At 38.6% G+C, this 24,886-nt stretch overlaps 2 protein-coding genes across 3 annotated transcripts in view; both read right to left on the bottom strand.

Moving 5' to 3' along the window:
* The window catches only part of LOC134853851 (E3 ubiquitin ligase Rnf121-like), a 355,568-nt gene that overhangs the window by 107,607 nt on the left and 223,075 nt on the right, over positions 1–24,886 (bottom strand). The gene's annotated exons all lie outside the window — the stretch shown is intronic.
* LOC134853850 (26S proteasome regulatory subunit 7) lies at positions 12,537–23,472 on the bottom strand. The gene is made up of 7 exons (XM_063869793.1): positions 23,098–23,472; positions 22,741–22,832; positions 18,050–18,298; positions 17,607–17,772; positions 16,686–16,972; positions 15,199–15,394; positions 12,537–12,871 (listed from the first exon to the last, which is right to left on the bottom strand). Exons 1-7 carry the CDS (start codon positions 23,267–23,269, stop codon positions 12,714–12,716), a joined length of 1,320 nt encoding a protein of 439 aa, XP_063725863.1. The 5' UTR covers positions 23,270–23,472; the 3' UTR covers positions 12,537–12,713.

The raw sequence follows: 24,886 nt of genomic DNA, 5'->3' as shown, positions 1-24,886 counted from the left end.
GAACTATCTCTCGAACCAGCTCTCGCTCCCAGACGGCTGGATAGGGATCTAGGGATATACAAAAGGAGGGATCGGGGGTGGACCCAAGGTGAACTGGGCCATTTCTATCAGGTCCGACTCTAGCCTCTAGCTGGTTCATGTGTCTCTGGAAGTGTTCATGTGTTCCCTTGGGCGTGTCAAATTGAATGCCATCCGAGGATGCATCACGCGGGAGGGATTGTTTCATCAGGTCAGCCACGTCCAGCAACCTCACGGGGAGCACGCTTCTCTGCTGAATCTGCCTGATTTCCCCATTAATACTTCGCACCTTCCATTCATTTCCATCGCATGCTGATCAAACATCATGTTGTATGGGACCGTACAAATGGTGAGTATTGAGGGATCAAACCAAATTCTCAGCTCTTGAAGGATACAACTCATCTTCTCGTGTAACTTCATTACCTTCCTAGGTTCCTCTCTAGTCTCATCAAGTCTTTATCTATCTGTGCATCTCCCGTTTCTAACTGGTTGAGATCATAGCCTTTTGCCTTGAGCGTCTCCCTCACAATTTTTGACTTGAGCATTATCCCTATCGGCATCCCTCGGGTCTTCTTCAAGATTGTTTTCTCTGGAGGCTCCTTTGGTAATTCGGGGTGATTTTCTATCGGTTTGCCTGACTTGTCGAGTTATCTCGTGAGTGGAAGACTATCTTACGTTTCCTTATACATGAAGGAGAAGCCATCTTTGATTTCTGGCCTATCTGCCTTCCTCTGTTCCTGTCTCTCGTAGAACTCCGTCTTCTTACTCAAGCTATCGGCATTTTGATGTTTGTCTTTTGTCCTATGCTCAATTATCATGTTGTATCCGTCCAGGCGAACTATCTACCTTCCAATGTAGCTCAGGTCCATTCAGTACGTTTTCAGCCAGCTGAGTGCTCTGTTGTCGACTCGCAGCTTGAATGGCTCGCTGCCTAGGTATGCTCTATAATTTTCGACAAAGGTAACCACCGCGAACATCTCTGCTTTCGGCGCCCCGTACTTCATTTCCGTATCACTCAACACTTTACTCCCGTACGCTATTGGTCTTAAGACTGTCTTCCCGTTCCATTCCTGTTCTTGATGGAGAATGCCAGAAATCGCGACTACCGACGCATCCGTGTCCAGCACGTACATTCCTTTTTCCGTTGGCATTCCTAGCACCGGTGCCTCGCACAACTCTTTCTTTATTCTCTGGAAGGACTCTTCCGCCGCGTTGTTCCACGTGAACTTCTTGCGTTTGTGCCTCATTAGTTGTTGCATCGGGTATATTTTGTCCGCGTAGCCCTTGATGAACTCCCTGTAATAGTTCGCAAAACCCAGGAAGCTCATCAATTGATGTTCCATTTTTGGCGATTTCCAGGTCAGAACCGATTCTACTGCATCTGGGTCTGGTCTGATGCCGTGTCTGTCCACCATCCTTCCCAAGTATTTTATCGAGCCCTTGAGTATCTCGCTTTTTGATGGTTTGCACTTTAGTCCCGACCTCTTCATGCATGCAAACACCTCGTCTTGTCGCTCGATGTGGACTTCCAGTGTAGGCGTCGCTATTACCACATCATCCACGTAGCACATTACCAAATTGCCGTATTTCTTTGTCACGCCAATCAATGCGTGTGCCATCAACCGTTGAAATGTGGCCGTGGCATTGCAAAGACCAAATGGCATCCGTTTCCATTGAAACAGCCCTAGCTAGCAGGCGAACCATGTTTTGTCCCTGTCCTGCTTCCGCAGTGGGACCTGGCAAAAGGCTGAACCTAAATCAAGAGTCGTAAAAAACTTTGCATCACCTAACTTCAAGAGGCTCTCATCAATTTTAGGTATGGGATAGGCATCCTTCACTGTGACGGAGTTCAGATACCGAAAGTCACAACAAAAACTCAATTGGTCGCCTTTCTTTTTGGCCATCACTACTCCACACGCCCACGGTGATTTGGATGGATCTATCATATCATACTCTAGTAAAGTCTCTATATCTTTCCTACATGCATCCGATTTGTGTGGGGTCATGCGCCTCGCCCCCTCCCTGTGCGGTACCGCAGACTCCCCAAGCTCTATTTCATGTTCAACAGAATTACAACATCCAACGTCTGCCTTATGTTTCGAAAAAACATCCTCATTCCGCTCCAGTACAACCTTGATGGCTTCGAGCTGTTCTTCCGTTATCTTGCCCTTTAAATAATCTATTTCCGGTAGAACCGGTTTATCCCTCTGCATTTCATCTAGTGTGGGTCTTTCCGGGAAATTCGAACAGCTCGAAAGTCCTTCGTCTGTCTCTGACTTAAGTGATTTTACAAGACCTGATGAACTTTTTATTTTCTTCAATCGTCTCATGATACAAATTTTGTCCCTATGATTGGGACAATCAATAACTTCATTCTGCTTTGAATTTTCAGTCATTTCATATCGAGTTTTTACGGGTAAAGCATATCCCAGCTGTCTATTCTTTTGTATCGTGATGGGTATATCAAGAGTATTCAGCAAGACACTGACGCAGAGACCGCTCTTGGTTATCGAAAAGGATCTTCCTAAAACAGCAGCATTTTGACTATTAGGATTTGGTACTATGCATACTTGCTTATTGTCACTTAGTTCATTATAGTTTTTCATTCGCAAGCTTACAATTTCCGCTTCGTTCGCTTTCAGCCTCACCCTCCTACTCAAGAACACCGGTGCTTTATTCTCATTCGCCAATATAAAATTTACCGGTTTAATTGCGTACCTCCTATCCGGGTTCCGTATCCTGAACATAGTATTGTTTAAATCAATCGTTACGTCAAAGTTCCTGTGAAGTCTCTGCCTAAAATGAATTGGTCAGACTCATCTAGGTTTTCTACCACGAGAAAGCTCATCCACAAGTTGCGTTCCCCCAGGTTTAGGGCTATTATTGGTGTTCTGCCTAGCACCCGCACCGCCCCTTTGTTTGCAGCTGACAGCCGTATTCTCGAGTCTATCAAATCATCCTTGTTGAAACCCATTCGCTCCCAAGTTTCAAGTGGTATAACACTCAAGACTGCCCCTGTATCAAGTGACCCGCGTAACTGAGTCTTCTTGCCACTTATGTCAAGCACATGTGCTGATACATCTGCCTCCGTCCCGATGTGCATTGCATCTTTTTCCAACATGGCGCAGTGTCCGATCGATCTCACTTTCAACTCTTTTTTGCCCACGTAGATCTGTCCGGCTAAGTCTTCGTGGCATGTTATCATGGTTTTCGTGTATATGTTTATCCCGTCTATCTTTAACAGCACCTCATGCGGACCATAAGCCTCCGTATATCTGTTTTCGACGCGGAAAGACTTGCTGGCACCTTTTGTTAGTAGTGCCCTCAGGGCGCTAGTAGTTGTCTGCGGACTTATTGCACTTAAGTAATCTGCGTACACATCAATGTGCATTATTGTCTGATCGCTGGGTTCGCTTAGACTCCTCGCTACTTCGTGGCCGCCCACTGTGATTTTTCACATTATCCTAGCTCCAATCTTCGTTATGCCGAATGGCTTTCCCGTTACCATTTTCAGAGTGCTGCAATTTCCACTCTTTGTCGCTCCCACTTCGGCTTCTGGCTTTGGCACTAACCCACTTAACGTCTCGTTCAGATTCTGCCTTTCGATCTCCTGTTTCAATCGTTGCTCGATTTCCTTCGTGACTAGGTCTTGTTTCACTTTGTTGATGGCCTCTGCAGCTGCTCTCTCATAATTTATCTCCAGGAAATTCATGGCCTTGGCCTCCATGGCACTGCTGACTTGCGTTACAGCTTTCACCGTCTTGGTCGGTAATTCTGCACTCGCTGTCTCCGAAATCTTTGTTTCAAACTCTGTCTGTTTTTCTGGTTTTGCACCGCCGCCAACGCCAACTTGTGCTTGGGGTGACTCTAGTTCTTGACTGCTTCCCAAAACAATAGACAGTCCATCCTGAAGTGCCCCTCTTGATTGCAGAAGAAGCATCTCGCACCTATTTTGATGATCAAGCCACTATAGAACTCGTGTTCTTCCATCTGGCTCAAATCTTCCTCATCTGGTGCATTTCCTAGGCTCTTCATGCCCTTCTTGTACGTCGTGCAATCCGCCACGTGATGATCCACTGACCCGCAATTTGCGCATGATCTACGTTTGTCCATGTCATCTCTAGGCTTGTACCATGACGACCTTTGTGGTTGACTCCCCCCTTGCATATTCCTGTTCTCTGAGTACGAGTACTTCTTAGGCCTCATCAGCATGTACTCCCTTGACTTTTGTCTCATCTCTTCTGGAGTCGGTGCATTATCTTTCGACAGTATGTAGTACGTTGCCAACATTAATCTCAAGTCGTCACTTTTTACCCCATCGATGAACTTCGAGGCGATGCTAAAGTTCCTTCTGTTTGTTGACTCTTCAGGATCACTCCTTCGTCTCAAGCTCTCAAGATTATCCAGGAACCGATTAATTGATTCATCGTCTCTTTGCCTCCTCTTTTCAAATCTCATCATCGCTTGGTGACCCTTCATGCCTGACCCGAATCGATTCCACAATATCTCGAAGATCTTGTCCGCAGTGTTGCGTTCCTCCTCCTTCTTCGCAACTACACATTTTAACGCTGTTTCTTCTAGGTTGCTCAATATCGCCGTGCAGGCCTGTCTCTCGTCATTCAGGTTGTCTTGTTCCAGGTGTAGTCTCATGACTTCTACCCATGTGTCGATGCACCCATCTGAGTCGTCTTTAAATTCTTTCGGTTTCTTGAAGGTTTTCCTGGATTTGCCAACTCCTCTTTCGCTCGAGTCGGTGTTCCTCGTGGCGAAGGCCTCCAGTGTCCTGTTCATCATTTCCCAGGTGCTCGCCCACGTCATGGCATCCGATCCCACGTTATTGTTCGTCGTGGAGTCCCCTGGACCACTCGTCGTATTTGCGGTTCCACTCTTCATAATTGTCTTGCTCCCCCCGGTACTGTGCTTGCTACATCCCGGGTTGGTGGAAATGGTGTTGACTCCCGTTTGTTCCATTGTAGTTCCACGAAATCGACTCTGTTGCCTTGTGCTCGATTTGTTACCAGATTGTCTTGTGTTATCGAGTTTCTCAAGATGGCATCTAGTTTGGACTGTATGAACTCTCCGCCTGGTCTCTGCTCATAGTGTCCATCCTCGTTTCCAGATTCCCTAGCTTACTGTTCACGGTGTCATACCGTTGCTTCATTTCTTGCATGTCTTTTTTGATGTTCTTCTCTCGGTCTTTGTCAGTGGCCTCTACCTTGTCTGACATCTGCTGAAGCTTTTCCTTCGTCGTTCTTGCCAGGTTAAAGTAGTTGTCCAGGTACTCGTTTTTGTTGTATCTTATTTCCTTCCTTATCACCTCTCGATCCTCCTCGCTGCACTTTAGTTTTTTGTCAATCTGATCTAACTTCGCCATTAAATCGCCCAGCTCTAGAGGAGTTGTTGTTTCATGATCAGCTGTTGCCCCATGACTAGCTGTTGCCCCATGTTTGACCTGATCATCGCCTTGGTTGGCTTGTTGTTATCGTGGAAACTGTTCCAAACGTTTTGCCTTTCTCGGCCTTTGGTTCGTCCTCCATTATGTCTCTTGATTTCATTCCAACCATCTTTGCGAACCTCTCTGTGAATGACGTTATTTTCGTTTGAGACTCGTCCTTTATGGTTTCCGGCGTGTCCTCCACATGGTCTATCGGCGAGAATTCCATTTTCTTTTATTTTTGTTCTTCTGCATTCGGCATCGGTGTCGACTCCGTTGTTTTCTTCTGCACCTCATCAACACTCTGATCTGGTGTCTCAAGACCAATTTCTATGACAGGTTCCGTTTGTCCCTCCTCAGCGCTCACTTTCGTCTTGTTCTCTTTTACGCTTCCTGTGTTGACCATGCTCACTGAAAAGTTCTTTCTTGTTATTCTTGGGTCAAGCGGTGTTACCTTTCGTTGCGACGAGTTATGATTTGACTTTGACTCTATAACTCTTCTTTCTGCTATCGGTACCCTACTCATGATTTTTATTTACAATTGCTTCTATTTACAAAATTATTATTTACAAAATTCTATTATGTGTATCAAAATTTTAAATAATAAAAAAAAACGTTCCTACTTCCCTTACAGAATAGGAAAAAACTTTCAATTCGTGATCTTAATAAAATGGATCTTTCGCGATTTAATCGTTCGGACCGGTCCTTTTGCTTTTAATTGAGCGTTGAGCTGTTTCACACTGTGCCAAAACCTTTTAGTACCGTCCCAAGACTTCCTCGTACTGTCCCAGGACTTATATGTACTGTCCCAAGACTCTCTGGTGCTGTCCCAAGACTCTTAGGTACTGTCTCAAGACTTCTCTTAACTGTCCCAAGACTGCTGTCCCCAGACTACACTGTCCCAAGACTCTCCGGTACTGTCCCCGGACTTCTTGGTTTTGTCCCAAGACCACTGTACCAAGACTGCCTGTCCCAAGATTGCACAGTCCCAAGACTGCTGTCCCAAGACCACTGTTCCAAGACTGCCTGTCCCAAGACTGCACTGTCCCAAGACTGCCTGTCCCAAGACTGCACTGTCCCAAGACTGCTGTCCCAAGACCACTGTCCCAAGACTGCTGCTGTCCCAAGACCACTGTCCCAAGACAGCCTGTCCCAAGACTGCCTGTCCCAAGACCACTGTCCCAAGACTGTACTGTCCCAAGACTGCCTGTCCCAAGACCACTGTCCCAAGACTATACTGTCCCAAGACTCTTCGGTACTATCCCAGGACTTCTCTACTAAGTGTTGGTACAGTGGGAACTCTTGTTTTTCGTTGTCGGGACTCTTGAACCACTGTACTTGGTACCACCACTTGAGCTCTAGTAAAAAAAAAATTCCCAAAAAAAACCCAATCTTACTGGCCAAAAGTTTGAATTACCAACCCCCCTGTATTTATCTCCCTTTTAATATTTTGATGCAAGTTGAAACCCAATATTTTGATGCAAGTAGTTCAGGGTGTCTTGTGATCACCTGCTTGTTCAAAACCGATTGAAACTTTTTACCAAAAACGTGAAAATTTTAAACAGGGAAAAACAAAAAAAAAAGATAAAAACAGAGAAATAAACCCACCTAAAATTCAAAGGTGTTTTGTGTCAACCTTTTTATTTGAAAAAAAAAAACGTCTGGTACCTGATTGCCACGCGTTTTCCTCCCCCCTGCTAGCGATCTTATGGGGTATCACAAAAACTGTCTACGTCCGTTCCCCCCACCCGATCCGACCAGGGTACCTACCTTAATTCGATCTTAAATTTGGATATCCGCTTCTTATAATCAACGCGTGTAAGATTCTAATGCAACTAAATCGACGATGTCGATCAATTAGTTACTCTAATGTGTCCCCCGTTTTTACAATTTACAACCGCCAACCTCTATCCTAACCAGCCCCCTTCTAACCTCCCCCCTCTTTAGTCCCCCTCTTAAGCCGAAAATTACCTTAAGCGCCGGGTGCTAAACCTCTTGAGAGAAAACCGTAGAACCTGTTTCCAGGCCTGCTGGAGTAAAAACGTTCCTCAAAACAGTGGGGTTCCGATTGTCTAATTTTACACTTATCTCCTATAATGTAATGTGGATTTTAACGATACCCGTTTGACCAACTTGAGAACACCCCCGTCCTCTCTTGTTGCTCTGATTCCGTGCTGGTTGTCTCCTTGACTTGTCCTGCACCTGATCACCAGCACCACTTTCCCACTTGGCTGGTCACCTGTTCCAGTCAAGTCTACTAATGGTCCAGCTAAGTCCCTGTGAACCACTTTCCTACTCGACTGGTCACCTCATCCAGTTAAGTCTCCTAGTGGGCCAGCTAAGTTGCAAGCTATCTGAAAACCCTTAACAACGCCCCACACTCGGGCACCTTTCTAAATTGCTGAATTGATCGAAACGATCGGTCTTATAAAAACAGTATGGGTATACTATTTAATTAATATAAAGGTTTGATCCAACTAATCTGGTGTCAAAGTCAGTAATTTTTTAGTTTTATGGTTTTGTTCCTTTTTCTATTCTTTTTCGCTTTTTGTTTCGTTTTTTGTCTTTTGCTCAGTTTTTCGTCCCCCTAGTTACCCCCTTACTCGGTTAGCTAAGCCTCGTTTGGAGAGCATACCAGGAAGTTTTCTCGAGTTTTCTTAAAAAGCTATCACGGTACAACCGGAAAGTTTATACGTTCCCGCTGAACCGTACCACCGGTACTCTAGAATGGGCATGTAGCCCGGAGCTGTGTCAAGTGGGTTCGACTCCGTAGTCATGATGTCGTAAAAAGACCCAGGAGCGCCATAAAAACACTGTGTAACAGTCGCCTACTTTTGTCACATATGAGGTTAAAGAAAAATAGGCCCTATAACCATTGGCTCAAGCGTCAGGGACACTATCTCTTGTGTTTTTCCACCTCGAACGGTCGGAGACAATTCGGTTCCCTTGCGACATGAGACTAAAAACCCGTTACAGCTTAAAGACCACTACAAAAAAATATATCCCCCCCCCCACTCTAGAAAATAAGAACGTCCCCATACTTAGGTCTCAAAATACCCAAAATACGCGAACTCCGTTAAAAACAGGGTCGGAACAGTCCTTACAGTTACTTTTTATTAGACAGTGAAACTTTGATCCATTTCAGATGGATCAACCTAAAACTCTCCTTACCTCAACATAGCAATCATAAAACACACTCAAGAAAACTAAATTGAGTACTCACATATCGGCACACTCGAGAATTGGGATAACTAAATTAATCAGTAACTCTAGCATTAAGTATAATAACTGGAGAAGTTTGCTACTAATAAATTCCAGCAAGGGAAATAATTTTTGACTCGAGAATTAAGTTTTGGAACTGGACCATTGGGATACCCCAGCTGTCCACCTTTCCACTGAGAGTTCGCTCTGGTTCACTTCTTCTTTGTCTTTGCTCTGTTTACAATCGCTCTGCTTCCTATTCAGGATAGGACAGCTCTGCTCGCGTTTTATTTATATCTGGAAATTGCGAATAGTAATTTCCCGCTGCTTTTTTTCAAGTACTTTCCCGCGATTGCAATTCGTTTGTTCTGATCTTGTCTTTGAGATTTTCAGTTTTCGCGAGAAAGTTGAGCATGACTGGCTCAATTCGAATTTTTGAAAATTTGCATTTCATCCCAAAATTACGTAGTTCGTATTCCTCAGGGTCAAACTTCCAAATATGACCGACTGGCACATATTTCAAAATTGTCAGACTTTCAAAAACACAAAACAACAAATGTTTTAACTGTACTCTATCTGGACGTTCTATTGCAATCAAACTTGAAGCTTACCAATTTCACAAAAATCAAGAAAACCATAAAAATTTCATATTTAATTTGGTCATGCAGAAAAGTTCATGCAAGCATTTTTCTCTCTGATCCTCTTCTCGAAGATGTCTATAGGATAAAACTAATTCAGTCTTATGTTCTAATCTCGACAATTTTGGAGAACTTGGCATAAAAATGCTGAACTTTAAAGGTTTTCTTGAATTCAAAATCAAAGCTGCCAGTTCAACCAAAGAACAAAATCAGAAAATCTCAATGTTTACATGTAGATCTCTAGAGAAACCGTGAAGCACCAGCAAAACCTTTAAATAAAGCGTGAACAATTTCGATCATGGTCTGAGAAAAAAATTTTCAACCGAAACCATTGAAGTTACCAAAAAGCTTTCTATATGACTTTATTTGTCTATCAACTTTGTTGATTTAATCATATGGACCGAAAAACAAAACCGAGAAAACAAGCAAAACAACCGAGTCAACTAGCAATTCAATGCAGAGTGTTCAAGCTGAAAAACGCGAAATTGAATAAAAAACCCAGAATCAAAACAGTTTACACTATCAACAAAAATTGCAATGAAAGAAGTTACACTGGACAAATTTCTGCTACGGCATCATCTCAATTGTACAACAAAAGCTGCAATTGAAAATCTGCTCCTGATCCATATTCAGGCTATAGACATACATTCAATTTTTACAGAAAAAGGAGCTTATTCAAGTTATAAGGAAAACAAAAATCAACGAGGTTCTTTCGCTGAATGCGCGGAATCTTGAGATATTGTTAATTATGATAATTTTCGTAAAAGTTATTCCGGATATCAAAAAACTAGCTTCGATGATGAACGATCTGACACATTTGAAGATAACAAAACAAGCTGCGCGAACACAAGACCAATGAGCTGCGAGCAAACTGAGCAGCAGCGAAACTCATCTGACAAAACTTCTAAAGATATATCTACTACCTAGAATGAAGAAAAAGAATGCGTGAGTTATCATAAGTTTTTTTTTTCAGTTTCCCCAATTATCTAGCTATAAAATGGTTTTTGAAACGCAAAAAAATTGTTCATTGTCCATTGTCGACAAACGGTACAAGCTTTAGAAAATAATTTGTCTTTTTTTTAACAATATAAGATAGTCACACTCAGACCGCCCAGTTAATATTTAAAATTGGAGAGAAAGGATCGTCACTTTGATACTACTACCAACAAATATCTGAGTTATTTTTCGGCAACTGATAATACAGATAAAACGAAAAGCTATCCTAGCTAGAGAGGCAACTATGATTATATGAAGCTACAAAAAGACCAAAGCAAAATTTTGTGGGCCCACCAACTCGTGATTTAAGTGTGACAACATTAAAAAGTCAAAATTTGTAATTAAAATCGTAGCGCCAATCATTTTCACAGAAATTTAAAAAGCTCTATCGTCTTCAATGTTATCCTAACTCTCATGGAAAGAGGTTTTAAAATTGCGATATTGTTTGAAACAAATAGCTTTCTTCGGTTCACTGGATCAATTAAAAGTGTAAACTTATAATTTTTCGAATGGCAAAGCATATGTTATCAATAAGCTGTAAAAGTACAACTAAATATCAAAGGTGCAACAAAATATCAAAAGATCCTATTAACAAATCGATGCAGCAAATATTGTTGATTTAAGTCAAAAAAATAATTGCGATTTAGTCGCAACAACATTTGCGAGTTAGATTGGAAAAAAAAGAAAGTTCGTACTATAACATACGATAACAATAAGAAAAACTAGAACTAGGCTTCGAACTACTAAAACATTGTCTTGTTTTGGTTTCAAAACTGCAACCCTGAGATTTGGAACCTCAAGCACTGCCCTTTCGCCCACAAGCGCTTAGCAATCGACAAACATTTATTAGAAAAAAGAAGCTGAATATGCTAATAAATTGCCCATGCGATGCAGCAAAAATAAGAAGACACATTTTTGCAAGTAAAAGTTTTCCACACTAACTTTTAATGTTGTAAGCTGAATTGCATACAGCCAAGTTGTATATAAATTATGCATTTCAAAATTGCGAGAAATACTGAGTTAGAAATTTTTTGAAATCGAGTTTTTATGATTGTTGTTGTTTAAAACAAATAGCTTTTTCCGGTTCACTTGAAGATTTAAAACTGATTCAACTGTTACTAGTTAAAACTGACTCAAGAAGCCACTAGGTCAAAATAAATTAGACCGGGTCTTTCTACGCCAAATAAAGGCAATTAAAAAACATTTTTGTGAATCGAATGGGTAAAATTACAATCAAGGATTAAAGCAAATTTCGATTCGGCTGGATTTTAAAATGCCCAAACACTTAAAGCAACTTCAGTAAAGATGTTCACAGCGAACTAAAAACGATTCATAGACATGGCAACTAAACCGTTAAAACATAAGACATACAAATATTAAGACAAAATTTTTTGGGGCCGGAATATTTACTGTTTTAAAAAGCAGGTCCTAGTCCGATTTGAACCTAGGATCTTTATCGTCCCAGTCGTATTCGTTACCTCCAGGTTAAATGTCCAGGAGAAGCTAAGAATTTTAAAATCATTTTGAACCAAGGTACCAGCAGGAGTCCAGTGAAAAAAGTTATTTACGGGAAAAAGTCTAGTACCCGATTGCACTACCCTTGCTCATAGCAAGGGTAATCGAAGAATCAAAGACACTTTCATTTCCAATAAAATTAACCGATACCACAAAAAAAAGGTAAATGTGCAACCTAAGCCGACAAAACATAAGCCGACAACTGATAGGACGATGCTTTTTGGATACTAAAAATTTTGAAGTTAAAAAAATGGTCTGACCGGATCCGAGCATACGCCTTAAGCCGCCGTCAACAAGTTTTTAAATTTTCAAGAAATTGAGCATCAGAAATTTGTTTAACTAGATGTTAACCAGAAAAATGTCTAACTTCCGATTTGATAACGCTTGCTAATCGCGAGCGTAATTAACGATCTTTGTTAGGTGGGTTGGAAAAAAGTGCGATTCGTAACATAACACAACGATTGCAAGCAAGCTTGTGGAATGAACAAAAAGCATTACTGAAAATTATAATATCAAACACGCGTTTTTGTTTGCCCTGCATATTTGATCCCATAAAAAACGTTTCCTCAAGGCTCAAACCACGGCATCTATGATGTCATTTTTCACATCATGGTTGGCTATTTCGACTTCTTATGTGGTTTAATTATTAGTTTTATACTTCCTTCAGTATTCAATCAACCATTTTCGACCTTACCAACCTTGTTTCATTCAGCCAACTATTTTCTATCAAATGGTTGTTCACCGCAGCGCAATTGATTAGAATTAAATAAACTCTGATCAATAGTCAAAACGCCATTTACATTTAATTATTCTCGACAAGTTACCTCTTTTCAATTTAAAAACTACAAAACATCATATTTATGTTCAACATTGTAACAATTCCGCTCACTCAAGTGTTTCAGTTCAAAATATCAGTTGTATGTCATATATCTGGGCGTAGAGCTAAACTTGGCGTACGCTTTTATGACTTTGTTGACTGCCTCCAAGAAGTCTTTTTCAGTGGCCATTTTCCTTCTGGCTCGGATTGCAAACATACCTGCTTCTGTGCACACACTGCGGATATCAGCGCCTTAAAAATAAGATAACAATTTTGACTTCTTATACTTAATGCCAAGTTATTGGCAATATCGGTGACCTTGAGACACAATCGGTCGAAAAAAAAGAACTAGAGGAATATGACAAGTCTATTATGGAAATCATTTAAATTTGATATTTCAAACCAAACATCCAGAAAGTTTCAGCAAAAATATCAAAACAAAATTGAGAAACCTATCTACTTCCCGATTTGATGGATCTTCAGGATTGGCAAACCCATTCCATCAAAAACCGTTTCAACGGATTGAAATCAATCAGACCAAAATTTAAGCAAAAATTAGTTGTTGACCAAAAACTTATTCGTAAAATTATACAAACAAACTGCACAAAAAACCATAACTCAATTATTTGCATCAGAATTTGACAAAAATAGCCAACTGATAGTTGGAAACAAGTCAAGAACAAGGAAACCAAAAACAGGGAATTGCAAATTTTTGAACATTTCTCAATTTTCGAATTTCAAATAAAAATTAATATCACATTAAGCATCTTGGAATTTTAAGAATTGCTTCTGATTGGCCTTTTTTTCTTAAAGCTACCACATTAAGAGGCAGTTGGAAAAGAGTCGATGAATTTCAAAGAAAAAATCCATAGCCTGAAAGCTCTTTGAAATTATAGAACAATTTATGATTTACACTTTAATTAAAAAATCACAAGTCAATCCGGAAAAATCAAAGTTGAGCGTGAACAATCTATAGGAATTTTTCCTGATAATAAAAACACGAATAAATCATCAAGACCTATGTAAGGAAAAATCACTTCTTTCTTTAACACTTAATAAAAAAGTAAATGAATACCTAAGAAGATTTCGGCCGAAGCACTATTGTGAAATTCTAAAAAAAATTAACTCAAAACATTTATCGAAGAGGGTCTGTGAAACTTATTCAGACATTTTAAAATTTCGGATCAATTGAGCAATCTCCCCCTGTAATTGACCAATTGAGCTATCTCCCCCCAAACAAAGACGGTAAAACGCTACAAAAAGACATCAACAAATGCAAGTAGATGGTTGATGTGTTCGTAGCACGCAATCGATTGACCGAATACAAATTTATTTTATGAGTATCGAGAAAAATTTTGAAAAGAAAAAAAATCGAAATTTATTTTTTAAATGTTTTTTTTTTCCAAATTTTTTGGGCGATTTGTTTTTGAGGAAAGCGAGTTACTAGGGTTGTTAGTTGCTCTAGCCTTGTATCTGAATAGCAAAAACTGTTTTCCGCAGCATCTTATTATTGTACGCAATAGCTTTTTTTACTTTTAGGACAGAAAAAAGTCGCTTTATTCGCCTGAGTTTTATTGATTCTTTTTCTACTCTGAATGAATTTTGGCGCTCAGCATTCTTTGGAAAATCTGGTTTATGATTTCGTATCAATCAAACTATTTTCAAGTGGTTAAAAACATGTCTCAAGTACCTATTGAGCTATCTCCCCCCAGGCGAGAATGGGGGGGGGGGGGGAGATTGCTCAATTTATCCAAAATTTCTCTTTAAAATTTCCCTTATTCTTGGGGCAAACTTCTTGTTATTCAGATAATTCCGCTTTAAATAAAAGAACGCACTAAAATTCAACTTGTAAGAACGTATAGCAGTATATTCAGGGGTACAGCTACAGCTGGTATAGTAAAATAAGTGATTCCATTATTGTGAAGTTGATTACCTAGGAAAAGTCTTTACTCTGATTTGATATCGCAAGCATAATTAACCTTGTTTAGATTCGTAAACCAAAAAATATAATGCCAACAATCTGGCCTCAGCTTTTCATATTGAGGCAAAAGTCTGTCACCTCGATTTCCACTTCTAATACAATATCTTCTCTGGGAAGATAATTGATCGTCAAATTTCTTATTTATACCGATGATTTTGTAGAATTAAAGTCTGTATATTTTACACCAAAATTTAGGAAATATAAGCACAGAAACTTATCTGAAAAAATGCTCATTACCAGCAAACAGTGCGTCAAAATGAACACATAAAAAGGGGCGACTTTGGTTGAAAAACGAAGTGAACCCGTAATATAACAAAAGCTTTTCCTAGTGTAAAATGCAAAAGAGCTTCTTTCCTTATTCTTGGGGCAAATTTCAACATGCCATTTATTCATTCAATGTTCGCAGCTTCATTGCTCTACAATGAATTATGATATTATAGACTATTTATTCACGAATCCAAAATTACTAATTCAACTATTGTAAGAAAACCCGTCGATATGCTACCGTACCTTTCGATAAAAATATAGTTTATTCCATCTCAATCACCGGTCGGTGCAGAACGTAGTTTAAAGTGCTGGCTATCTGATTGAACAGTACCTGTACTATTAGGACACAATCTTGCCAGCAGTTCATATCGGATGTCTTTCTCCACTGACATTTGTCTGGCATGAATCTTGAAGATGTTTGCCCTTCCTTCCAAATCAGGCAAACCGAACTCCACTTTTCGGTCCAGACGTCCCGGTCGCATCAATGCTGGATCCAGGGTATCCGGTCGGTTGGTGGCCATGAGAACCTTCACAATGTACAAAGTTGCTTCACAATGTACAAATGTCTATTGTTTTTGTACAATTTTTTTTTTGAAAATCCGTCCCCCTCGAGAAATTCCTAGAACCGCGCCTGAACCCAACCATATAACATGTAGCTGTTCCGAGGGTCACAAAAATCTTGATACCAAAATCCTTTGTATAAATTTGAAAAAAAACTCCAAACATTTTTTCCTCATAGTTTTTCAAATCGTCAGGGGAGGCGTGTTCTGAAAGTTATTTTATAACAGTTTCGTTAGTTGGGTGAGAATGAGCGTGGGTGGAACACCGAATACAAATTCACTTATTTTGTTTAAAAGAAAATCTAATTCGAAGTTTTACAGTTCAGTGGCTAATGCAGTGATTTTAGAAACAAGAAAAAGCAGCAATCATAGCCAACAAAATAGAAAAAGTATCAATGGAGTCCAGAAAACGGAAAAGACAATTTACTTTTTCGACAAGCACAATTAGAGAAAACTGGATCAACAGGTAGTTTTTTTATTCGCTTGTCCATCCGTTTTCGAATTTTAAAATCGCACATGCTTTTTGCGCAATTATTGTTTTCGTAAACGCTGCGAGCGTAAATTTCCTTAGTTTTTGCCAATGAAATTGATTTGAACTTGAAAAGAATATCTTGAAAAGCCTGATCAAATTTTGGATTTGAAAAGCATGATCAAATTAAAAAGACCTTTTCCTGAAAAAAAGCCTCAATAAGTTTCAACACTCTTTAGTTCATTGACAAAACATCAAGTTATCAACGCAAGAAAATAGAAAAAAATTCTGACTTGTTTTTTGAGAAAAAAACTTTCGAATTTCAAAAAAAAAACATATGGCATTGCAGATCCTTGAATTTTACTAAAATTTATGATTGCAGTGCTTTTGGTAAAATGAACTTAGTTTGAAAAAAAGTTATTCCGTTGGGAAATCTAAAAACTAAACCCCCTTTCGAAACTACAAGTCATTCACGTTTTTCTCGCCATTTCTACTTTCGTATTTGGAGAGCGCAATTTACCGAACTTTTAGCAGTTGATTTTGAATTGAACTCGAAAAATGCATATATATCTAAGTGCATTCATAAATTAATTAATATGATTAAATGCACTTCTGCAGTTATAAGAGCATTTTAAGACTTTTTCCTAAAGAAGCAAAAAAACATTGAGACCTATATGAGAGTATGGACTACTCTCATATAGAAAATATTCATATCTGCCAAAAAATATTCATATCTGCTTCACTTGTTTTTCAAGTTTCATATTTGCTTTCAAATTGATGAAAAATAACCTTTATGTTTCCTCTGGCATCGAATCCGTCCAGTTGGTTGATCAGTTCCAGCATCGTCCTTTGCACTTCGTTGTCCCCTCCCGCCCCATCGTCGAACCTTGCCCCTCCAATAGCGTCAATCTCATCGAAGAAAATAATACACGCCTTCTTGGATCTAGCCATTTCGAATAGTTCTCGCACCATTCTCGCTCCCTCGCCAACGTATTTCTGCACTAGTTCGGATCCTATGACTCGGATAAAGCAAGCGTCAGTTCGATTGGCTACCGCTCGAGCGCAAAGCGTCTTTCCTGAAACCAACAGAAAGCTTCCATTAAAAGTCTACATTCCATCACACACATCGTATGTGGTAGCGGGGCAAAAAGTTCACGCTTTGCCTTTTGAGGACTTTTTTCGGATTAGCATTATTCAGAAATGCTGGTAATATTCACTTCATGAGGTTTTTGTTAGGCATTTTCCATTAACTTCTAGCTTTCACAAACATAGGACTTTATTAATTCCCCCCATAAGCCACGCCCAATAAAAGACTAAGTCAACTGTTGAGCGTATACGTTAGCCCCCCATGAAATAAGGTGAGATCCACAGAGAGGTCTATCTTTTGAAATATTATGGTTTCCTTTCCATAGGGACAGAATCTCAATAAAATCAGAGATAGATTTTTTTCCTTTTCGAACACCGCATGCATTCAATAGATGTTACTACAGAATACTCTTCTATACCTTTTTAAGGGCATCTTTTGCAATGGTAGACTTGGATTGATTATCCTTAGAACCATTTGCCTAGCTTCACTAAGTTGGTTAAAAAATGTGCTAACAAGATGATTGAAACTAACAAGCTGTAGATTTGTCGATTAATACTGGATGCGTAATTACATAATTTGCAAATTTTGAACAATATATTCTTCATTTACTGGACGTATATTACCTGTTCCAGGGGGTCCGAACAAGAGCACTCCCTTGGGGGGATCGATGCCCAAGTTAACGAATCTCTCCGGGTGCAGCAGGGGAGTCTCAACGACCTCTCTCAACTTCTCAATCTGCTCCTTGCATCCCCCCACATCTGCATACGTCACGTCAGGCTTCTCCTCTACCTTCAAACACAGCCCACTTTTACCGCGAGGCCACATTTGGTCGCATGCGACTATTTGTAGCAGTTCAAAAAGCCATAAGTCGTCGCAGATCAATTTACCAAAATGAACAAAACTTATTCGAAATAAATTGATTTGACAATGCACAGGAACCACACGTGTTTGTGTGGGTGTTCAAGAACTTTTAAGCAATGAATACTGATTAAACTGGTTTGAGAGGAGTTGTCGCTTTTTACATATCTTTTTAAAATTGAAAACTGCTCAAAATGATTCATCCAACCTGCATCATGGTAACAGTTGGGTCTATTTTGGGCGGCAGTGGAAGGTGTATCTGGTACTTGTTCCTATCAACTCCCACCCTCATTCCTTCTTCGATATCACTCGGGGCCACATTGTCGCTGAGATCCACAACGAACTTGGCGAACTGTTTTACGTTGATGATGTACTTGGCGTCTTCATTGCTAGTCGCACCTTCTCCCCCACTCTGGATTATTTTGGTCACTCTCGCTACTTGAAGTGGCTGCTCGCCCTATAAATAAAGCTAATTAAGTGCCAATAAAACTAAAAGTTTGAGCAAATTAGACAAACTACTCGTTGCTTATGCGTATAAAAAACGCACTGATCATTAGCACCCTTTAATAACAATCGTTATTGCGCAAAGCTTGAAATCAGGGTTTAAATTATTTACAAGAAGATAACGAAGTTAAAGAAAAATCTTTCGCCCAAAAACCAACCAGGTGTATTAAAATCAAAAAACAATGATTTTTCAAATTTCGGGATAAATTAAGATACTAAATTAATATCATCATACTAAAAATGCGATCAATTAAATCAAAGTGATAGTTCAAGAACGTAGCCAACAGACAGTTGGAAAAGAGTAAATGAACGCAAGTAAACAAAAAAATAAGGATTAATTTTTTTAAAAAATCTTCAAATTTTGAAATTCAAGGAAAAAATTAGATGGCCTAAAAGCTCTTTAAATTTCTGGAATAATTTATGCTTTACACCTTTTTTGATCTAATTTGAGAAAACTGGACCAATAGGTAAAATTTTATTCCGCTGAGAAATTCGCTAATTAAATTCCACTTCCGGAACTATACGTCGAGCACGTTTTTCGTGACCTTTACACTTTCGCTGTTTGATAGTATGGTTTGACTTCCTTTTAACAAAGAAATGAACTGAACTAAGAAAAAAATAAATTTAGGCCTGAACAAATTTTAAAACTCTTCCTGAAAACGAAAAGAAAAAACCATAGCGACCTATATAAGAGCCTGAACTAGTTTCATCGACTCTTAATAAATCCATGATTTCAACCGGAATCACATGAGGAAAACCAACGAATATATGATTATAAACGCAGCATTAGGAACAAATATAATTATGCTGAAATTCGAAAAAAATGCAAACTCACAGTAATAACAAAAAGTTTCGCGTTTATTGGAGCCTACAATAAATCCAGTTTCATTTTGTAGTAAAAGGTATGAAAACAAAGTTAGGATAATTGAAAACTTAACTTAATGAATGTTAATGGAACTTTCGAGAAAAAAATTGGGAACCACTAACGATACAAAATAACTGTACCCAAACTGCAACATTTTTCATATTTCGCAAAAAAACTATTTCAGAAGTAGGCGCAAAAACGCAGTTATCTAACTCTCGTTTGATTCATCAAAGCTCATTTGACAAATTCGAGCTAGGAGAAGTAATCATTTGTGAAAACCGAGAAAATCGATTTCCCCTAACTCTTGCAATCTAATCAATTCTATCCTTTCAAAAATATCAGACAAGGCTCCCATAAGGCTTTGTTTTGACTTCAAATTGAACCAACAAATTGAACCTTCCGGAAATTGACCTGAATCTTATGAAACTTTTTCATTTTTTTCTTCAAATAAAAAATTCCGTGAAGTGTCTTGGATGTGAAAATTGTTTCCATCATAAGCAAAGCTCTCAGTGCTGGGCCAACTGAGCCGACAAATATAAGCAGACACAAGGCACTAAGACAAATACTCTTTTCATGCGGATTTTTCAGCTAAGCATCAGCTTCATGCGGATCAGCTATCAAACAACAGGGCCTACGAAGAACCAGGCATGCATCAGAAATTAAATTAATTATGAAAAAAGCAAACAAATGATTCAATGATTCTGTTAGACAAGTTGTTTACTTGAAACTAATCTTATTGTTCCGACTTTTGAAACGCAAGTAACGGAAAATTTGTGCTCGGGTGGTTTTTTTTTCTTCGGACAAATTTCGACTTTCTAACTAGTCATTTTTGACGGATTTTTTCTTTTTATCATTCGAAAAAGTGTTTTGTCCTGCGCTTAAATTTGAAAACTTTTCACCTGTGATCATTTTTAAAAAAATTTTGGGGGTTTAAAAATTTGCCATTTTGGGACAATTAACGCGCGATATATTTCGCGCTATTAACGCGTAGGCGGATGTTTAATCCGTCTTAGAAATAGTTCCAAATTGGTTGAAGGAAGCTTATTTGCCATAATTCATTGGTTACTGGGAGCGAAATCTATCACTTTGTAGTTTATATGGCGTGTGGGGGGATGATTTTTGCAAAAACCTGAAATAAAAATTAAAAAATCATTTTGTTTTCTCACATCTAATTTTTTCATGTTATTACTGCTCCATAAGCATTAATAGGCAGTCGGAACATTCAGGGCCTCGCCCTGACACGAGCAGTCTTCTGTTCGCTAGAACTCCGTTAGCATGTAATGAAAAATACGCAACTTTATTTCAAAAATGATCCCAAAAATCCGCATCTACACAAGATTTACATCAGTTTTTAAAACAGCTTGCACTGAGCAACAGAAGAAAAAATAGAGCAGAAACAAAATCAATATTTTAACCGAAGAAATTAAAAAGATACAAAAATCCTACACAGTGTAAGCATACAATTGTCTGAAACGTGGTTAATAATTTGAGCACCTAAAGACAGAACTCGAGGAAAGAATGGGCATTAATTTGGAGCGAAAAAAAAACAAAAAAACTTAAAGGGAATTACCGAACGGTCTGGTCAGGTCTCGTATATCTGGAGAGTAACTGCAACCTCTACGTTATCTCAGCACTGTAAAAACTAAAACCACGTGCAGATGAATCGACAAGGTAAAACGATTTAACATTTTTTTAAATAGTTTATCGAGTATAAAAAAAATGTCCGCAAAAACCCTGTAACTCCATTGCTGCCACTGGGATTTGTAAACTGGTTCAACTTAATTTTAAAATTTTTTAAAATTTTAAAAGAAGCAGAAAGCTGAACCTTTAAAGGGGGATTGGGACATGCTAGGAGAATAAGACCTAGGGACGTGCTACGGATACAAAGCCGAAAAAGCAAACAGACATACGATAATTCGATAAAACAATTATTTCCAATTTGCAAAAAATAGCCAACAGACAGTTAGAAAGAGTCAATGAACGCAAGTAAAACAATGCCTAAGTTTTTAACAACCTCAACTTTCGAATTTTACAGAAAAAATTATACGCTTCAAGCTCTTTCTAAAACAATTTATGATTGACCCTTTTTTGATAAAATTAAGCCAATTAGAGAAAACTGGATCAATAGGTAAACTTTTTATTCCGCTGAGAAATCAGAAAAATAAATTCCACTTTCGAAACTAGAAGTCGATCACGTTTTTTGTAACCCTTACACTTTAGTTGTTCGATAATGGAATTTGCCCTCTTTTTATACAGAGGCGAATCTGCGCTTCACAAACACCAGCGAGAACACAAAAAAGCAGCTTGCTAAAACAAAATAATAAAAAAGGAATAAGCCTCACGTTAGTAAAAATTGCTACGTATTAGTTTCGAATCTGCGACCTCGAGAATTGGAGTCTCACACCCTGCCCTCTTGACCATGAAAGCTTAACAATCGGCAAACACGTGTCACAAATAATCGGAATAAATCTACATCAAACGCGCTGAATGATTGCTGAAACTCGTGCAACATTCTACATGCAAATTCTGAAAAAATCCTTTTCAGAAAAAGCCTATTACGGTTGCAATATCCTTACTTATCGCAAGGTTATTTTTGATACCATTTTTTTGATACCCAACGCGCAAATTAAGCGGATCAAAATTCTGCAAAATAAATTGCGGCGTTTAAGCAGAAAATAAGTTAGACAGATACCAATCCGCAAACCCGAAAAAAAAACATGACAAAAAACTGTGCAAAATAATCAGCATTATAGCCTCAGTTCACTATATCTACAATGATAGATACAGCGCTGATTTAAATTATCCGGACAAAACGCATTAAACTTGAAACGCGCTTTTCCCAAATTGGATTGACTTAAGGTGAAAAATGATGGAGACAAAGTTTGCTTAGAATTTAAGCAGAATTAGTATGGTGTTACTTGTTTTGCGAAATTCGGTCCGGAAATGGATCTCTTTTTTGGCTTTTTTACTCAATCAAAAACTACGCCAAAAATACCCAGTCGATCAGTGACATAATTAAATCAAAGTGAGCCTCTTCCGTAGAACTTTCAGAAAGATGTTATCTCCAAAAATGATTTGTACACGTTTAAAAATTGTTTTAAAATGAAAATTTGGTGTTTTATATAGTAAAAACGACCTTTTTCGTTTATCAAACACAAATAAATTAATATGTACAATGCTTTAGGCTAAGTAAAAGGCTCACATTGAATTTCGCAAAACAAATAGCAACATATTAATTCTGTTAAAATTCCAAGCAAGTCTGGTATTAACATTTTTCAATTAAAATCAAACCAATTTGAGAAAAACGCGTTTTAAGTTTCAAGTTTAATGCGCTTTGTTCGGATAATTAAAACAGCACTGTACTATAAAGTATAAGAAGGAAGTTGAATTGAGAAAAGCGTTAGCAGAACAGTTGCAAGCAGGAAAAATTCGTCTAGTACTCGATCACAAAATTACTGATTACCTGGAGGTAGCGAACCACTATCTCAAGTGATATTAAAACACCATCGAAAATGAAATTAGCTGCGTACCTGGAGTGCCTGTTTGTCGGCCGCCAGATCCCACAGAGCCGGAGGAGCTAGACCAGTGTCGCTCTCTTTGATACCAGTCAGCTCGTTCACGCCTACTCAAACAATAAATCTTACTCAATGTACCAAATATCGCCAAAAAAACTTAGCTGGACTATGGTTTCTTTCCACTACTAGTGGGGGACGGGGGGCTTAGAGCTTGGTCCGAACAAGAACAACTTCTCGCAGACAGTTTCAGGTCTGCTTTAGATTGCTGCTAAACTGGATTATGACGTAAATTGCGGTTTGTTGATTTCGATTGTAGGTTGAAACAGTTATGTTCAACAATTTCGAGTTACAAAGAGCGAAAGTGTGACTGACGTTTAAGTATTGCCTTGATGTCGTCATCTGTCTTCTTGACTGCCTTGGCATATGCACCAGCCCCGTAGTTCTTCAGGATTGCAATATCTCCCTCGTCCAACACCTCAATCGGCTTCTCGTCTTTATCCTCATCCTTCACCTTTCGCATGTCCTTTCCCAGGTGGTCAGGCATCTTTGGTTAACTAGCCCTTTTGATAGAGTAATGGAAAACTACGGCTTCAGCTAATTCTCGAGTTTAAGAGGCTTGAAATGTTTACAAGGTTTAGTTGTGATCTTAATGCTCTGCAATTAGTAAGAGGCCAACAAACCGATTAACTCGCAGCTACAAAACCCTCAACACTTTCAATTCGCAGTGTCGTCAAGAACAAAAAACCTGAAAAAGAAAGGAAGAAGGTATTACTTTTCTTTTATCAAAAGGAATATAGATTTTTCGCTACTTTCGATCAATTCTTCTTGCGAAATGCCAAAATCAGCGTAAGAAGCTCGAACGATTTGTCTTGTGACCGATTTTTTTCAATTGAAGAAAAATTTGGACGCTGACCACTCTCCCAAATAAATTACGAGGCTGCAAAATGCAAAAAAGCGCGGCTGAAAATGATGAGAAAAACAGATAACAGACGAATTTCATGCCAAAAAACTTAATTAAAACCTACAATTAACCAGGATAGCCATTTGATGAGCAAGTAGCAAAAATGTTCCGATCAGTGTTTTTAAAACAGAGGCGAATAGGATATACCCGCACTGAAGCACATATGAATTACAATACAGTTTTCTCTTTCAAACGGCGAACTATGAGGCAACTAAGCAGATATAATATGAGCCAAAACCATTCAAGCCGAAGAAACTTTCGCGAAAGAAAAAAAATTCAATAAAAAAATAAAAAGTAAGAATAAAAATTCGAATACAAAGGAAATTCAAAAGACAGAAATGCTGAAAAACATGCCTGTTGGCCAGAAATTCCATCAGAGGAAATGATTTTGTTTAGTTATTAGTCCGAACAAAGTCTAGAATCCGATTTGATGTCTTGCTAATCACTAAAAAGAGACATCAAAAATGAAAATAGAAGAGCAAAAGGAAAATTGAAATAGTTACAAAACTGCAAAACGAACAGAAGAATCGGGCAAAAAACTCACCCTACGCCAATGATCTTTCCCACGCTACGAGAACGGTCGGAGCAATACTCTCAGCAAGATTTATCAGAAAATGTTACATTTCTGTTCTTCCAACTTTCTATTCAAGTTTTACACAAAAGCAAAGCTGCCTATTACAAAAAGAGCTGAAGGTAGCTTTGAAATGTAAGAAAAAAGGCCAACAAACAGTTGGAAAAGTGTCAATGAACTCTTTTAAAAAATGACCCATGTTCCTTATTTTTCTTTTTTCAAAGTACCAGGAAAAAACATCACACTGAGGCACTTTCAATTTTGAGATTCTGTTATGATTGAAATTTTTTCACAAAACTTAACCACTTAGAGAAAATTGGGTTCAAAATTCTGAAAATCTAGCAACATTCTGGACTCTAATTGAGTATCGGAATTGATGAAATCATAAACCATGAGAAAAAAACTGCAAACTTCAAGTGTTAATTTAGTTTCGTAATATCGAATCAAAACAGAAATTAGATCAAAATGAGTCCTAATAAAACTTTTAAAAAAATCCATGCGATGACTCAGGAAAAACAGTCAAAAATTGAAAGGCACGAAATAACTAAACCAAAATAATTTGGAACCAAAAATTTTTTCGAAACTCCTGTAGGTCATAGTATCAGACGAGACAAACAATCAAACTAATT

The sequence above is a fragment of the Symsagittifera roscoffensis genome, chromosome 9 (genome assembly GCF_963678635.1).
Source record: "Symsagittifera roscoffensis chromosome 9, txSymRosc1.1, whole genome shotgun sequence".
In the NCBI taxonomy this organism is placed as follows: domain Eukaryota; kingdom Metazoa; phylum Xenacoelomorpha; order Acoela; family Convolutidae; genus Symsagittifera; species Symsagittifera roscoffensis.
Note: the sequence above shows the minus strand (reverse complement) of the source record. Positions and strands in the feature narration are given on the sequence as shown.